Source organism: Zea mays, chromosome 7 (genome assembly GCF_902167145.1).
Source record: "Zea mays cultivar B73 chromosome 7, Zm-B73-REFERENCE-NAM-5.0, whole genome shotgun sequence".
NCBI lineage: Eukaryota > Viridiplantae > Streptophyta > Magnoliopsida > Poales > Poaceae > Zea > Zea mays.
Genome location: NC_050102.1, coordinates 32,331,507 through 32,349,422, shown reverse-complemented (window position 1 = coordinate 32,349,422; position 17,916 = coordinate 32,331,507). Strand labels below are relative to the sequence as shown.

At 43.0% G+C, this 17,916-nt stretch overlaps 2 protein-coding genes across 3 annotated transcripts; both read left to right on the top strand.

Annotated features, from left to right (window-relative positions):
• Positions 1–1,211: 1,211 nt before the first annotated feature.
• Positions 1,212–3,903, top strand: LOC103649859 (uncharacterized). 2 transcript variants are annotated; one of them, XM_020541622.3, is made up of 2 exons: positions 1,212–1,523; positions 1,673–3,903. In XM_020541622.3, the coding sequence occupies exons 1-2, from the start codon at positions 1,335–1,337 to the stop codon at positions 3,224–3,226; spliced, it is 1,743 nt and encodes a 580-aa protein (XP_020397211.2). In that variant the 5' UTR covers positions 1,212–1,334; the 3' UTR covers positions 3,227–3,903. The 2 variants fall into 2 exon arrangements, with proteins under 2 accessions (XP_020397211.2, XP_008673780.1); XM_008675558.2 differs by having other exon boundaries at positions 1,506–1,548.
• A 7,722-nt stretch (positions 3,904–11,625) lies between these two features.
• Positions 11,626–12,664, top strand: LOC103632227 (acidic endochitinase). Its single transcript, XM_008654045.2, has one exon. It carries the CDS (start codon positions 11,651–11,653, stop codon positions 12,542–12,544), a length of 894 nt encoding a protein of 297 aa, XP_008652267.1. The 5' UTR covers positions 11,626–11,650; the 3' UTR covers positions 12,545–12,664.
• Positions 12,665–17,916: the final 5,252 nt, after the last annotated feature.

The following is a 17,916-nucleotide window of genomic DNA, read 5'->3' as shown; positions in this document are numbered from 1 at the left end:
CATCTGCCCCTAGTTTCGTCTACTAGACTAGACTAGAAAGCACCACTGCTAGCTAAATTCACAAAAAGAATTTCCATGCTCATTGTCTACTGCTAACCAAGACGCCTAAAAAAGATTTCCAAGTTGCCTAAAAAATATCTCCAAGTTGCTTCTACGAGGCCAAGGCCTTTTAAAGAGGTGTTTTAATGCACTAGAACTAATAGTTAGTTAGCTAAAAATTATTAGTAAAATTAGCTGGCTAACAAATAACTACCTAACTATTAACTAATTTATTAAAAATAGCTAATAGCTGAACTATTAGGTAGGATGTTTGGATGTCTCAACTAATTTAATCCACTAAATATTAGTTTTAGTGCATTCAAACACCCCCTAAAATATTCTCAAAGTTTCTTATTAGGTGATGCTGGACCGAACATACATATGACCGTGCAAAACACTATTTCGTACTATAAATGGTACTATTTATAGTGTGGAGTTTAAAATAGAGGGTTAGATTGGGGTGCGATGCGACTGCTGAAGACAGCTTTCGCCCGCTGTTGGTTCTCACACTAACCTTTTCTTTTTTTTGTACTCGGTGCATGTATCCTATTATATTCTAAAAGCATGTAGCGTGCATGGACAAGGGGACACGAGACTGGAAATGGGGTGTTCGAGGAACAAAGCAACTGTGATGTGTTTTAAAGAGGTGTGGAGTTGATTTCTGTGTGAATTTTATTTTAAGTGGTCTATAGTTGATCTCTGTGGCTGGTCATTGCATCTGCTGCCAACTTTATTTGACTTGAGGTTTGTCCATTTGATAGACCTCTGTGTCTGCCTGATGATTTCAGGAAGAAGTTGAAACTGCAGTCTCCCCGTGCATGGCTGGGGTCTTCTGATGCTTTCTGGCTTTTGTTTGCCTCTGCACCTGCTGTTTGACTGTTCTCCACGGGACCTGCTGTTTGCACGGCAGTGGTCTAGTCTCTCCAACCCCAAAAACATAAACAGCAGCCGTTTCCTCTCTGGCGTCCACGCGCTGTGCTCTGCTGACCAGTGACCACCCAGGCAGGCTCATCCTAGTGATTGGTGCCTTTGCCGCGTGTACAGGGAGTTCTAGAAGCTTTTTATCCCGTGCTCTGGTCTTCTTCTAAGATCCGGTGTTCAACATGACCAAAAGCTACCCTCTGTATAGTTTCATGCCTTTGCTGAATTCCTTTTCCATCCGTGCACAAAAGTACAAGCGCTCGATTTGTCTTTTTGCTTTGTTGTCTGGTCATTGTCAAATATCACTGCAGCCCTCATTTGTTTTTTTTTTCACGTGCCACCTGGCAGATTCTCATATTGTTAAGTCGAAAAGGATGTTCATTTCGGCATTAATTAGGTCAGAAACACAGTCACTCATCAGTATTTTTCTTTCACACACCAACTCATGTGCACCGGTCACTACCAGACCCCCGTTGTTGGGCATCACATTCACATTTCCCTCAAGAATGTCTTTATATACACTTGTGAGAACTACTCATCACTTCCTTGCACTTCAGTTGAGGGTAGGTCCTTGCTCCTTTACAGCTAGTAAGCTAAATATTTTCTGGTGATCCATTGTTCCTCACCTCAGTGGAACACTTTTGATTCTGTCCAAGATTTTGTCCATATGTTTAGTCTCCTCATGTACAATTGTGTTTTTTTTTCTGAACAGGGAAGGGATGCTACAAATACTTATTGGATCCTAATGACCGAGATGGTCAGTTCTATGGTTGTCCAGGAGACAGTTAGCCAAATTCTATCCGGTCTGGTTCACAGCTACGAGGGCAAAGAAGACTCAAATCCAAATGATAACTTGGAGAGGCTTGAGATGGCGCATATCAAGCTGGAGGCAGCTCTTGAAACATGCAGCAAGTGGCACGTCACTGATTTGTCATTGCTGCGTTGGCGCAAGAAGCTGAAGCGAGCTGCTAAAGAGTGTGATGACACGCTATACAAATACAAGAAGATGATCCTCGAAGATGAGCAGATGGAACAGGAGGTTAGGAATTCCTACTTTCCAAGACGAATAGCACATGCTACCAAATCCTTTATTTTCTCTGGCTTTGGCCGCAACAGCTTTGAGTCCAGCAGATCTGCTGTTAGAAGATTTGAGTGGTTTGCAGACAGTGCTAGTGAGCTTCTGAGATTCATAGAGCTTGGTGGCACACCTTGCTGTCACATGCCATTCAACTCTTTTGCCAAGCACCTTTTTGCAGGCAAGGAACTACAACATAAAATTGTTCACGGAAACGAGTACCCATCGCTTCTACTATGGTTGGTGCCCTTTGTTACGGAAGAGCACGGAATAGAAGCGTGCCTGGTATTTATCAAGAAAGACAGAAATACGCTGGAGGATGAGTTTTTCTTTAGTGTAATACTGCAGCTTTCAGAAAGTACAGACATAGTTGGGACCGCAGTTAAGTGCTTGCAGTTGTTCCCCCACCATTTTCAGCCCACAGTTGATACTATCAAGAAAGAACTTACTCAGCTGAGTACACAGGACTTTTCATGGGTGCCATATGTTGATCTATGGCACAGAAGACACTGGGACAATCTCCTTAGGTTTAGCACTCAATGGTTTCGCCCAGATCCATTGTGTTGCAAGCAGCATGATCAGCAGCATAGGCTTCAGTATAGTAACCTAGGCACAGTTGATGCTTCCCTGGATTCAATTATTGAAGTAAATATGCAGTGTCAGATCTCGCTACCGGAGTACAACAAGCAACGGGCCGCACTGTCTGAATGCAAATATTCTCTGCGTGACTATCAGAAGCTGAAAGCTGGATTCCTCTTTACTCCCCATGGTCCTTCGGAAAACATGCTACCTGCAGATACAAGTTCTATGGTGGCGCCGCCGATCTTCAGGAGGGGACAACATTGCGAGGATACTGATAATATTACCTTGGAACAACTGAAAGAGATCATGCTGCCAAAGGCGATAGATTACTTCCGACAGAACACTGAAGCGACAGTCTACCAAATACTTTGGAAGGCTATACATGGCACTGCGTACATTCATTTTGGGAAGCCAACTTCTAGGGGAGCTAGGAAAAGAAAACTAGTCCAACCAAAGGATCAGGATGTGCAGCATCGGACGCGTATGATCTCTCACTTGCTCGACTTATGGGCTGCACATGCTCCCGTTAGGCTACGAGGCTTCATCTTGGACTGGATTCAGAAAGAAAAGGAAAGTCAGTTAGCAGCACCAGTGCACCACTGTTCCTGAAGTTCTAAATCAATTAACCTGGAGAGGTAAGAGATTAACAGGAACATATGAAAGGTTGGATTACTACTATCGACCTACATTAGGAACTTATGACATCACTTGTTCTCAGTCTGAGTTATGCATATATGACCAGGTGATCATGTGATGGGAATTACATGGGAGTAAAAAAAAAGTAACCTTTTGTTTTTCTTGTGTGTGTGTGTGTGTGTGTGTGTGAACTTTGCTGTGAGCCTAAAATCCAGTAACACAAAACAAAACAAAAGGTAGCGAGATCAACAAACTTGGATATCTACAAGCAATGGGCAAGCGGTAGTGACGTGTGGCTTTCCCATCTCCAAAACACCATGATTTGCTGAACTCCTTTTCCATTGGTGCACACGTAGTACGTAGAAGTGCTCAGGTTGTCATTTGCTTTATAGTTCGGTCCTTGTCAAATATCATCATCAGATTCTCATGTCCCTGCTAAGTCAAAAGGATAATTCAGTGCCAAAAAAAAGGCAAAGAACTAATCAGTGTTTTCCTTGTACAAACCAACGCCTAGACATGGCTAGGACAGCGTGGAGCGTTTGCGGCTGTTCCTCGCTCATTTTAAGCCCGCCGCAGCTGATAATCTACGAGTTCATAAGAGATAATTATTCTCTTTAATAAACTTTTGTGTCGTGCAGGGCACAATACAATTCTATCTTTCGCTTCATCAGAAAAAATCTGGGACGAAAGGATTCGAACCTCCAAGATTTGTGATTGACTCGACTTGGCTTGTTTCAATTTTATCACGAGTTAGCATCTTAGTTCGGTTCGTTAATAAGTCAGCTTAACATGAGCTCGAGTCAGCTCGTTAGCTCGAATAAGCTAGTATTTATCAACAAAACAAGCCTACACTGTATTGGATGAACTATATTAATTTGGTATTTAATTGACGTGATATATGAAACTAGGAGTATTATCACTCTTTCTAATGTTAAATTAGTATAAAATTAACTAGCAGATTATATTGTTGTATATATATGTGTATATTATTTTTTGTTGTAACTCACGAGCTAAACGAGCCGAGCTGATTGTTTGGCTCGGTTTTTTAACGAGCTAAGCCGAGCCATCTTGTTATCCTGAATATATATAGGGAAGAGGTAATGGAAGCCCTGGGCTTCCATTAGTATGGGAAGCCCCAGTCAGGTATATCCACGCGCGCCCGATTTGGTTCTGGTTCTGGCTTGGGCAGATTTCAGCGTAAAACGTGAGCTAAAACAGCGTAAATGAGTACGAAATTTAGTGTAAATCCTATATCTGTTTGTAACAGCAAACAGAGCCCAAAATTACGGCATGAAAATCGCGTGCAGCCGATCGTGCGCGGGTTCTGGCTCTGGCGGATTCTAGCGTAAAACGTGAGCTAAAACAGCGTAAATGAGTACGAAATTTAGCGTAAATCCTATATCTGTTTTGTAAAAGCAAACGGGGCCCAAAATTACGGCGTGAAAATCGCGTGCAGCCGATTGTGCGTGGGTTCTGGCTCGGGCGGATTCCAGCGTAAAACGTGATATAAAATAGCATAAATGAGTACGAAGTTTATCGTAAATCCTATATCTGTTTTGTAACAGCAAACGGGGCCCAAAATTACGGTGTGAAAATCACGTGCAGCCGATCGTGCGCGAGTTCTGGTTCGAATGATTTCAGCGTAAAACGTGAGCTAAAACAGCGTAAATGAGTATGAAATTTAGTGTAAAACACACGCACAATCTCACTTCGCAAGAGATTGTTGTAAAACACTTCAAAAAGTGTCATAAATTTGGCGTAAAACGTAATAAGACTGTTTTTTAATGGAAGCATAAAACACAACAAGAAGTGTCGTAAAATTTATTTTGAAAATGAATAAATCACGATGGTCTCATAGGGCACTTGTTTTGTTCACAGTATATCAAAATATAAAGTACAACGATATTTAGCCAATATTGTTGCAATCATACACGATTTTTTGACATGACAAAAAAACGAGGAGCTAGCCCTGTCTTCGGTACTTGAGACATTTGGAACCATTAGCCTTTTGGTAGGTCGTGGTCCGAAATGGAAGCATCGCTGCTCGGCTCTTGTCAAAACAGGTCTGTATAAGCTTGTATAAAGCATAAAAACATGTCAGAACAAGCATAAGTAAATCAAATAGAAACCTAAAATGATTCACCAGTTTAAAGACATGGATTGAGAGGAATGATATAATATAAGAGTAGAGTTATGCATTCACTTAGATCATGCTGCTCTACAACAACCTGTCACATCATTTATTCATTTTCATATTCTTGTATCTCCCATCATTTATTCTTATTCCTTCGTTACTTATGGTAAGAGTGTTTATCAACCAAAGGTTGGAGCCTAGACTGCAATAAAAAATTGTTTATGTGCAAACCTCTTGCAGAAACAAATTGTTTATGACTGGCAGCCCTCTTTTGTTTGTACGATGATTACAACGTATACTCAACTTGCTCATGTCTGAAAAGACACTACTATATTTTTCTTGAAATTACACAATGTAAAAATGATGCAGGCTACTTATTACCCATAACCTCCAATACCATCAACCAAATGACAGTTATTTGAAATTACTAAAAATCAGATTCAGTCAGATGCATATGCGACAATAAATAATGCCCCCTAAAAAACTAATTGCACGAACGTTTTCAGGGAGTAATGATGGTAAATATAGGGATTAATTATTAATTTTTGGTAGGGTAATAAACTTCAAGAAATTTATAGCTGCTTAAATATGCGAGTATAAGCAATATTACGCTTGATTCAGATACTTAGTCACAGGGCGGTGTCACTATATAACTTAGAGGCCAAAAGTTGTACAAGGAATCACTAATTACATTATACCTTAAACCAGTTTAGAACACCTTATCAAGCGTGGCTTTATGACCAGCAGCATTTATACACCATACTACTACAAATACACTGAGATGGTTGGCATGCAAAGTATTATGTAGAAACTGATAAAACATTATCTTATATCGTAGAGGCATAAGTGACTACTCGTATATACCATAGACTCACCAGAACATATTCTTGAAACATGCCATATCGGTGGGAAGCCTTCAAGGTGAATCCAATGCTATTACTTGGAGCTTGAAGCCTAGAAGATAAATATGGCATACAAAAAGAGCAGAAAAATACGATATCATATATCAACAAATAACTAAGGGATGTAAATGCTCTCAGAATTATTCAAGAATTATCTAAACTATGTATAAAAAAGAACACAAGCTGCCCACTGGATTTCTACAAAATAATTGACAGATACTTATCTGCTTCCCTGATGGAAGTGAAAAGTAGCAGAACGTGTTCCCCACTTCTCGACTGAATCCACAAAATTCTAAACTAGAAAACAATCCAGCACAAACTTTTAAAGCCAGCCAATGTTAGTAAACTGTAAGTTGCCTACCAGCTAACAACCATATATCCTAGATGGCTAAACATTTCTATCCTGAACCAATAAGCCATAACACTCAAGGATCTATAAGACCATTGCACTCTTTTGTTTCCTATAATAATGCTACTGAACATAATAACTAGGCTGTTTGGAGTAGAATGCTACTGAACCAAATTTGATTAGTAAGACAGTGGTAAAATGATTGGCACCCAATCTCACCTCCTACTCCTCCCTCCACTCGTTCTTCACTCATGTTGATTAATTCCAACAACACAATATCATCCCCATAGGTAGGGCGTCGCTCTTGCTCCGCTTTAGGCTTGCTAAATTGAAAAGTATAGAGGCATAAATCCATTCACTTGATAGATATGTGAAACTACAGAGCCATCTAAAAATCGAAAACACACTGCTTACGCCTTACAGGTTCACGTATTTGAGAAAAAAGCAACTACACAATTATATGGAGGTGAAAGAAGATTACTAGAACGAGCAATAAATGTTGCAAAACCAATCTGGAACTCTGACAGCTAGTGCAATAACATAACAGAATGAAGTCAGGGCTAGCTTAATTAGAGCAGAAAAAACAGAAAATTGTTTTGACAAGGGAATAGATTATTGGTATAAAAAATGCACTTACATGTAGGATCTGCATAGCCCTCAAGCAGCTTTCAAAAGATCCATTTATAGGACTGCCTAGGAGGAACGTGGAATTCCCAAACAGCGCTTGACTCAATTCTGCTGAACTAGGGCCATGGTCAGGTAGCTACGGAACAAAAACGGCAGTCCCCTAATTATGTTTCGCTCACACCAGCAGAGATCATAGATTAAAATGACAAAAGAAGATAGAAGATATTGAAACGAAAAAGACCATGGACACAGGACCTCTCGCAGAGCAGCATGACAAGGGGTCCCTTGTTGGCCTTGACCTCTCGCAGAACAGAGAGAAGAATTTCAGAAAGCGGAGCTCGTCCCGCTGATGAAACAAACGCATCTCGGAATAACTACTTCTGAAATATCAGTAGGAATTAGGCTGCTTCAATAGATCTTCTTCCGCCTGCAAAAGCAACAGAGAAGAATTTCAGAACTGAAACAACGTCTAAAACATTCTTCACCATAGCATATTAGTATATTAGTTTGAGAAAATTCTTCATCGTAGCTTATTAATACATGTAATTCAAGAATATCTCTAAAATTGCCTCGTGCAACGTTTTTGGATCTCATACAAAAAACCAGTAATCGGAGAGAGAGAAAAAGGACCAATCTGACTTCCCTGTATCGCATCACGCTATCGCGCTGGTTGTGGTTGGGAGCTAGGACGGAACCGTACAAAAAGAGATAGGGTTGGGACGTTGGGGTGTGAATCGACCAAAGGTGGACTTACTCGACCGGAGGCGGCGCCCGCTGAGGTTTGTTGCCATTGGCCCGTACCACCAAAGTGAGAAGCACCTTGCGAATATGTATATGTATGAGATGAAAAGCGTCGCCACCTACTACGTCTGCCAGCGCGTCGCCGTCGCGCCGAAGAAGGTGAGGCAGGCGGTGCTCGCCATGTCTGGTGGTCTAGGTGCTCCTGCTCGCCGCCCCGTCGGATCACAGGAGCGATCTGCGAGGAAGATGGGGAAGGGAGATGAAGAAACGTCGGCGGCGGCTGTGTGCGATAGAAATGTTAGGGTAAAGAAAAACGTGAATTTGGTGAATGTATTTTAATGGGCCACAACGGTGAAGTGAGGTATGATCGAATGGCATGGTTGGACCGAGACGCACAATTAGACCAGGGCTTCTTTTAATTATAGAAAGCCCGGGGCTCCTAATACCTAAACTATATATATATATATATATATTGTATATTAGCAGCCCTGGGCTTCCTTTAGTTATTGGAAGCCCAGGCCAGACAGTGCAATCCGGTCGAGCCGGACCAGGTCCAGACGTCTATAAAAGAAAATCCGTAGTGCTAGGGATCAGTTTTTACGCCCCATCTCGATTCATTAGCGACGGTTGCTAGGCCGACGGTGGCGGCCCCCGATCCAGAGGGCGAGCGGCGGCGGCAGCGCCCTTATGCGGTGGCGTCGGTTTCCAGGCCGGCGGTGGCGGCCCTCGATCCAGAGGGCGAGCGGCGGCGGCGCCCTTGTGCGGTGGCGGCGATTCCCAGGCCGGTGGCCGCAACTCCATTACCTCGACGCGCGGTGGCGGAGGTTCCTCGATCCGCAGCGAGGCCCTTGTGCAGGCAAGCGGCGGCGTCCCCGAAGCCCCGAGGAGGCGGCACTTCCAAGGCCGGCGAGCAAGCGACGCCCGTCGACGTGCGAGTAGCGACGGCGACGCATGAGGCGCGATGTTCGAGCGAGCGATGTCACGGAAGGGGCGAGATGCGCGCAGCGATGATCGCGCGTGACATCCTATGATCCGGCGCATTTTTCTTTTCGTTTATTGTGTTTTATGCCTACCACATGTATTATTTACGCTAAAAACTGTATGTTTTTATGCTTTAACACAGAGTTCGTATATCAGTTTATGCACATTTGAAAGACAATTCCTTGATTTATGCTGTTCTTAATTTGTGCGCATGCAATGGAAACTCCCACGATTTTGCCATAATTTTTGGATCTGTATAAAAATAGAAACCGCATGCATGCGGCTGCCATGTTTTTCGGATCTGTCATAAAAATAGGATCGTAATAACAACCTACTAAAGCTATCAACCTCTAATTGACTCGGTATTTACGCTTATAATTGAGGGATTTTATGCTCAAAACTTAAGGTTTTTACGCTCCACCCGGAGATGCGTCCACCAGTGAACAACATGCCAGATTTTTTACGCAGTGTAAGGAATTGCATAAATACCTACACCGTGTAGTATAATTTGTTTCAGTATACATCATAAACTAGTTCTAATGCGTTTAGTTGCATGGCTGTTGGAGGGATCCTATATTTATGAAGGAAATAAAACATTAAATGTGATTTTTTGTTTCTATGCATGCAATTCATTTCATTTCATTGCATATTCTTTCCATCATAAATTCGTGTGCATGCAGCCTGTAGCAGATTTTTACGCAGTATACCGAATTGCATAATTATCTACACAGTGTAGCATATTTAGTATCAGTATATAGCATAAAATGGTCATTACGAGTTTTAGTTGCATGTCTGTTTCAGCGATCCTAAATTTATGGAGGTAATAAAGCATTTAAAATAGAAACCGCCACACATATCTTTCCTAAATTTACGCGCATGCAAGGGAACGTGATTGACTCATGCATGCATTTTGCCATAATTTTAGGATCTGTATAACCGCATGCATGCGACTACCATTTTTTCGGATCTGTCGTAAAAATAGGATCGTAATAACAACCTACTAGAGCTATCAACCTCTCACATTGGCTCGGTATATACGCTTATAATTGAGGGATTTTATGCTCAAAACTTAAGGTTATTACGCTCCAACCCGAAGGTGCGTCCACCAGTGAACAACATGCCAGATTTTTTACGCAGTGTAACGAATTGCATAAATACCTACACCATGTAGTATAATTTGTATCAGTATATATCATAAACTAGATTTAATGTGTTTTAGCTGCATGGCTGTTGGAGGGATCTTATATTTATGAAGGAAATAAAACATTAAATACGATTTTTTGTTTCTATGCGTGTAATTCATTTCCTTTCATTGCACATTATTTTTATCATAAATTCGTGTGCATGCAGCTGGTAACAGATTTTTACGCAGTATATCGAATTGCATAATTATTAACACAGTGTAGCATATTTAGTCTCAGTATATATCATAAAATGGTCCTTACGCGTCTAGCTGCATGGCTGTTGCACCGATCCTAAATTTATGGAGGAAATAAAGGATTTTAAAAACAGAAACTGCCGCACATGTCTTTCCTAAATTTATGCGCATGCATTGGATCGTGTTTGACTCATGCATACATTCCTTTTTTTGCGCTAACAGACGTGGGACAGGTGGCGCACCCGACAGCCTGTTTGGGCGCGCTGGTTGAACCAGTTTGAAGGGGTGGTCGGCCCGGGCTTCCTTTAACTATTGGAAGCCCGGGCCCCCGTTATACCTACCCTATATATATATATATATATATATATATATATATATATATATATATATATATATATATATATATATATATATATATATATATATATATATATATATATATATATATATATATATATATATATATATATATATATATATATATATATATATATATATATATATATATTCAACGTTCAGTTGTTGAAGTGAATCTGCAGTGCCAGATCTCACTGTCGTCCGAGCACAGTGGACACCGGACCTCACCGTCGTCTCAACGCAGACAACCTCTGCGCGATTACCAGAACCTGAAAGCTGGGCTCCTCTTTAGTCCCCCCATGGACTCCTCGGAAAGCACGCTACCGCGGATACAGCTCCGACAATGGTGGCCATCCACGGGGTGGAACAGCACCACTGGAGCAGCTGAAAGAGATCGTGCTGCCGAGGGCGATAGACTACTTCCAGCAGAACACCGAAGCGACAGTTGTACCAGATACTTTGAAAGGCTCCATGAAGGCACTACAAATTTATCCAATCAAGAATCATCGCAATCTTATTATTTCTAAATGGATCACAATACGATTTCACTAGCGCACTACAGAACGGTTTAATAGGCGTCACATTTCATCTGAGTCAAATCAGAACAACGTTCACGTTCATCTGAACTCTGAAGTTGCCAGCCGAATCGTCACATTTCATCTGAGTCAAATCAGAACAACGTTCACGTTCATCTGAACTCTGAAGTTGCCAGCCGAATCTGTTCAGACGTGTTCACCAGTCTCACTCAATCAAAAGAAATTACAGTAGAATAAGTGCCCAAACCGTCACGCAGGATCATAAACAATAATGGCAGTAACTAGTTTCACACCTCCAATCTGTCCAATATATAGAGCAGCCCTTGCATCCGAATCTCACAACACAGAGCAAAACAATCACCGCTGCAGGTAGAGCAAAACAATCACCACACATGGCAACCGGATCATCGCTGGTGCCACTGCTGCTCCTTGCAGTAGCTGTTGCCCAGATTGTTGGGTCACAAGCTGGTAGCATTTCCATATACTGGGGCCAGAATGGTGGCGAGGGCACACTGGCCGACACCTGCGCCACCGGCAACTACAGGTTCGTCAACTTGGCATTCCTGGCAGCCTTTGGCAATGGCCAGCCTCCTGTGCTCAACCTGGCAGGCCACTGTGATCCGACAAACGGCGGCTGCGCAAGCCTCAGCGGCGACATCAAGTCGTGCCAGAGCAGCGGTGTCAAGGTCATGCTCTCCATTGGCGGCGGTGCGGGCAGCTACTACCTTTCCTCAGCCGCGGACGCCAAGGATGTTGCGACGTACTTGTGGAACAATTTCTTGGGAGGTCAGTCATCTTCCCGCCCCTTGGGTGATGCTGTCCTTGATGGCATAGACTTCGACATCGAGGGCGGCACAAACCAGCACTGGGATGATCTTGCGAGATACCTGAAAGGGTACAGCAACTCTGGCAGGCGGGTGTACCTGACCGCTGCGCCTCAATGCCCGTTTCCTGATAGCTGGATCGGTGGCGCGCTCAACACCGGCCTGTTTGACTACGTCTGGGTGCAGTTCTACAACAACCCTCCTTGCCAGTACAGCTCAGGCAGCACCACTAATCTTGCTGATGCATGGAAGCAGTGGCTGTCAATTCCGGCGAAGCAGATCTTTCTTGGCCTCCCGGCTTCGCCTCAGGCAGCAGGGAGTGGTTTTATACCAGCTGATGACCTCAAGTCTCAGGTGCTTCCGTTGATCAAGAACTCAGGGAAATATGGAGGGATCATGCTGTGGTCCAAGTACTATGATGACCAAGATGGCTACAGTTCTTCAGTGAAGAGTGATGTGTAGGTTGTTTGCGTGTGATGATGTGTCACAGTATGTCAGTGAAGAGTGATCTGTGTGTTACTTGTGTGTATATGAGAAATTATGTGTGACTCTGGATAGTGTAATAAGTATTACTCGAGGATATAATTGGACCTTTTTTCATACTGTTCAAATTATTTTTCAGATGGCTCTGTTAGGAAATAAACGTGCATGGTCCGGTGTGTATTAGTTAGGACATGTTTGGATCCCTCTGACGGATAAACAGTTTGTCGGCTAATTTTAGCACGTTACTAGTAAATCGCTAATAAGTTGGCTAATTGTTAGTCAGAGGACTAGTAAATTATATGCCAATTAGCCATTTGACCTTGCTAATAGGCGCTGATAGAGCATGACAAGAGAAAAAGACATATATTAGTCAAGGCTCTAAACATACCTTGGCTAATTATTGCTAGGGCCTGTTTGGATCCTTGTGGCAAACGGTTTGCTAGCTAACTTTAGCACCTTAACCTCCAAACAGGCCAGCTAATAAATTGGTTAATTGTTAACAGGAGGGATGTCAAACTATTTGCCCATTAGCCATTTAACCTTGCTAGTCAGTGCTAATAGATTGTATAAAGAGAAAAAAACATCTATTAGCCAATTCTCCAACATATCTTGGCTAATTTTTGCTACCTAATTATTTGCTTGCTAAATATTAGTCACTGACAAACAATAAACAAGGAGGATCTAGATAGGATTATTTGTTGGCTAATTATTAGCCACCAACAAATAATTAGCCAGGAGGATCAAACTGGGCCTTAGTTGCATGCATGGGTCGCTTCTAGTTGGATGTAGGTGTCTAGTGAATGAAGGTAATAACAGGGCGGTTTGCGGCGTTCGTTGCCGGAAAACACTGTTCAATCTTTTTCCTTGTGTCCGCGCGTGAGCTTAGTTCTTGAGAACGAGAGTTCCTGGGATGTACCAACAGGCTCATAGAAGAAGCGAACCTATATATAACATTGTTGGCTTTCATTGATGGCACTAAAAGCTAGTTCAAAAAATGTCAATTACAAATTAAATTTATGAAGAATCAAACGGGCGAAGGGTAAACGTGAGCTAATAAACTTTTTTTATGCGGAAGCACTCTTGGCATAATTTACGAAGTTCAACCCAATCCCTAAAGACACAAAGGACTCCAAAAGGGTAAAATCGAGACGTCAATTGATTGTTGATTGGATGCTCTAAATAAGTCCCTGGAATGATTACGAAACTATTAACAAAAAAGAACTTGATTTGAACACCAAAAAGTTAGAGGAAATACCAAACGTGAGAACTTTAGGGCAGAGCGACAATGTCCGCCATAAGTCCGACAGTGCCACGCAACAAAATTGCTCTCATTGGCTTTCATTGTTGGCACTAAATGCTAGTTCAAAAAATGTCTAGTACAAATTTAATCAACTTTTCAAGAGCATGGGATTGCTTAGCAAATTCTCCATTACCAATACTTTAACATAACATAACATAAATAATTAAAGGCTCGCACCCATATAATATGTAAAGCATTCAAGAATTCACCATTAAAATGGGAAGTAAGAAGTGTAATCTTCCATGAACAGATGAAAGGTATTTTAGTCTCCTCGACGTACTCCCATGTGTAATTTGTCTTGTCACCGAAAGGGGGAACTCGTCACTAAGTCCAATTCCCAGCAACATGTACTATCGTAAGGCCGAGAGACACCAACTATTGGATTCTATTCATCGCAACAAAAACGACATCTATGTGCTTGCGTAGTTGATCCCTCATCCACTCAAATAGAGGGATAGGTCGCCGGCCTAGAAACTTGGACAGGGCATGATTACCAACATAAAACCAGCACTAGTGCTAGTTCTTATGGGAGGTCTTCAAATAACAATCGAGGTATTGACGGTTAGCATGAGGCTAAACCCCAACACCCCCAGCAATAGCAGGTTGGTCCTTGCTAGGGTGAGGATAAAGGAAGAAAAGATACTAGAACATAAAAGGAAGGAATTCAAAGATATGCCTCATAAAGGTTGGCAAAGATGGCAATGTGCAAAATTGAGTTAGGGTTAATAGGAACAAGCTCAATCTGTTAATAGTGAAGAAAATCTTGAAAGAATTTAAAAGCAGGAAGTCTAAGGCCTTATTTGGCATGGCTCCAACTCCACATATTTCTGCTCCACTCTACAACTCTAGCTGGAGTAGGCTCCACATGGAGTTGGAGCTGCCTAGGAGGAGGTGCTTGGCTTGCAAGTTGTTTTTAACTCTAGAAAAAGATGTTTTGCACTTGCTTGGACATTTTTGCCATCCTCACTAACACAACTCTTCTTCTTAGGATGGTAACGTGCACCTATGGGCAGAAGGTAGGAGGCGGGCGTAGAGCAGGAGGGCATCGGGCGGCCATGCAAGGGGCGAGCGGGTGCATGGGGTCATGGGGAGGGTTGGGGCGGTGGTGTGGAACAAAGGCAACACACAGGGGAGGGGGGCAAGGCTGAGGGGGGCACTAGGCACGACATAAGGGGACACGGGGAGGGGGAGGGGCTACACTTGCCTCTAGGGGTAGCACGAGTGAGGAGACAACGCTTGGCCTAGGAGTAGTGCCGAGCTAGAGGGTGGCGCTAGGCAGAACATTGCTAAGTATGCGCGAGGTAGGTAGCGCAGGGGAAAGAAAAAAATGGAACGAATTGTTGTGTGATCGATATCATTCATGGGTAAATACCATCGAACTCCATGTCTAGGTTTACTTTTAGAGTGGTTTGGAGCTGAAAAGGAGGTGCTCCAAACTACAGGCTCAAAATGAAGTAGATCTCCACCAACTCCACGAAGTTGGGCTGCTCCAAAAAAGATGGAGTTGGGGTGTTTGTCTGGTTCCACTCAACTCCAGCCTAGAGTTTGTAGTTGGAGCCATGCCAAATGGGCATAAATCCATGCTCGAGAAAAGTGGGAAAACAACAATCTCATCAACATCTAGCATCAGATAAGGATCTTTACCAGAAAGGTGTCATTAGATTATTTTTTCCTCTCGCAACAATCCCACCACATGAAGAGCACGAAGATCTTTATATTCGATAGAGGAAGCCTCAAATTATTGAGTGTGAGCAACGGCCATGGGATCGAATTGAGGTGTTGGCGACGAAAAAGTTTAGGTCAAGAATGTCACACCCGGATTTAAGGGACAAAGCCGGGTGTGTCTCATATGTGCGCCAAGGAAGAACAACACATATAATAACAGAGTGCATAGAGATAAATGTCATAAATATCATAAATGTACTATTACATAGCGGAAGTCTTACAAAATAAATGATAACATAAAGCGAACTAAATATTATTCTCTGGCGCCACAAAGTTGATTGGGAGACGCCAACTAGATCAAGTCGAACTCTTCATTGTGTGGCTCCTCTTCTACCACCTGCTCTTCTCCTGTGGGGGTGTGAGACAGCAAGGATGAGCTCACACATGTTCATCGCTCAACAAGTTGTGGGGAATAATGTGCATGAACTCACCAAAGGTGGGAGTTCATGTGAAGTGTAAGGCTGATCAATAAAATAAAGGTTGAAGCTGAGCATTGCTTTTATAAGTTGGTCAAAATTTTATTAGCAATTACTAAGTGTAAGTAAATACCAAACCATAGTAATAATAAATAAAGTAATAATAAAATAATCCCAATGCGATGCAAATGACAAATTGAATTTAATTCCATAAATTAATCATGTGAGTGTCCGAGCTGCTCATGACCATGAGCACGACTAGTTTACCAGTTTTACACTCTGCAGAGGTTGTTGAAAGGGAAATGTGCCCTTGGGCCATTTCTAAGTATTTTGGTGATTTAGTGTCCAACACAAGTGCCTAAGTGTAAAAGGTGGACAAAGTACAAATCAAGGATAAAGGTATGTTTCTCAGACTTAGTACATTGTTTTATGGACTAATGTATTGTGTCTAAGTGCTGGAAACAGGAAAAATCCAATTGGAAATGTCTTGGCTCGAGCAGCCAAGAATCTGCTCAGTCTGGGAGCACCGGACTGTCCGGTGGTGCACCGGACAGTGTCCGGTGCGCCAGGCTGCCTCGAGCGAAGTGGCCGCTCTCGGGAATTCACGACGACGTACGACTATAATTCACCGGACTGTCCGGTGTGCACCGGACTGTCCGGTGAGCCAACGGTCGGCCGGGCCAACGGTCGCCCGCGCGATCTGCGCGAGACACGTGGCCGAGCCAACGGCTAGAAGGAGGCACCGGACTGTCCGGTGCGCCAACGGCTCTCAGGCTGCCAACGGTCGAATGCGCCATTTTTGGAAGGAAATCGGGCACCGGACTGTCCGGTGCGCCAGTCGACAGAAGGCAAGATCAGCCTTCCTAGATTGCTCTCAACAGCTCCTAGCTGCCTTGGGGCTATAAAAGGGACCCCTAGGCGCATGGAGGAGAAAAACAAGCATACTCAAAGCAATTCTAAGCACCGAGACTTCGATTCCACGCATTTCTCTCTTTGTGATAGCATCTAGAGCTCTAGTTGAGTTGGAAACTCATTGGGTTGTGTTGCGAGCTCTTGTTGTGACTTGTGTGCGTGTTGTTGCTCTGATTTTTTAGTCTTGTGTGCGTTGCTCATCCCTCCCTTACTCCGTGTTTCTTTGTGAACTTCAAGTGTAAGGGCGAGAGGCTCCAAGTTGTGGAGATTCCTCGCAAACGGGATAAAGAAAAGCAAAGCAAAACACCGTGGTATTCAAGTGGGTCTTTGGACCGCTTGAGAGGGGTTGATTGCAACCCTCGTCCGTTGGGACGCCACAACGTGGAATAGGCAAGCGTTGGTCTTGGCCGAACCACGGGATAACCATTGTGCCATCTCTGTGATTGATATCTTTGTGGCTATTGTGTTTTGTTGAGACTCTACTCTAGCCACTTGGCAATTATTGTGCTAACCTTAACCAAGTTTTGTGGCTTGAGTTTTAAGTTTTACAGGATCACCTATTCACCCCCCCTCTAGGTGCTCTCAATTGGTATCGGAGCCGTTCTCTTCACAAAGGGACTAACCGCCCGAAGAGATGGATCCTAAGGGGAAGGGTATCGTGATCAACGATAAAGAGAAGGAGTCTTTCGTCGACGAGCCAAAGGATGACAAGCCTACCGACTCGGGCTCGGGTCATAGACGAAAAGATGGGAAGAAGAAGAAGACAAGGCGCATTAAGGAGATCGTCTACTACGACGACAGTGATGAGTCCACTTCTTCCCACAAGGACAACGATGACAACGACTACGACAAACGAAAGACGGTTAACTCGAACTTTTCTTTCGATTATTCGCGTATTCCTCAAAGTGCAAATACTCATTTATTATCTATTCCACTTGGTAAACCTCCTCATTTTGATGGAGAGGACTACGGATTTTGGAGTCACAAAATGCGTAGTC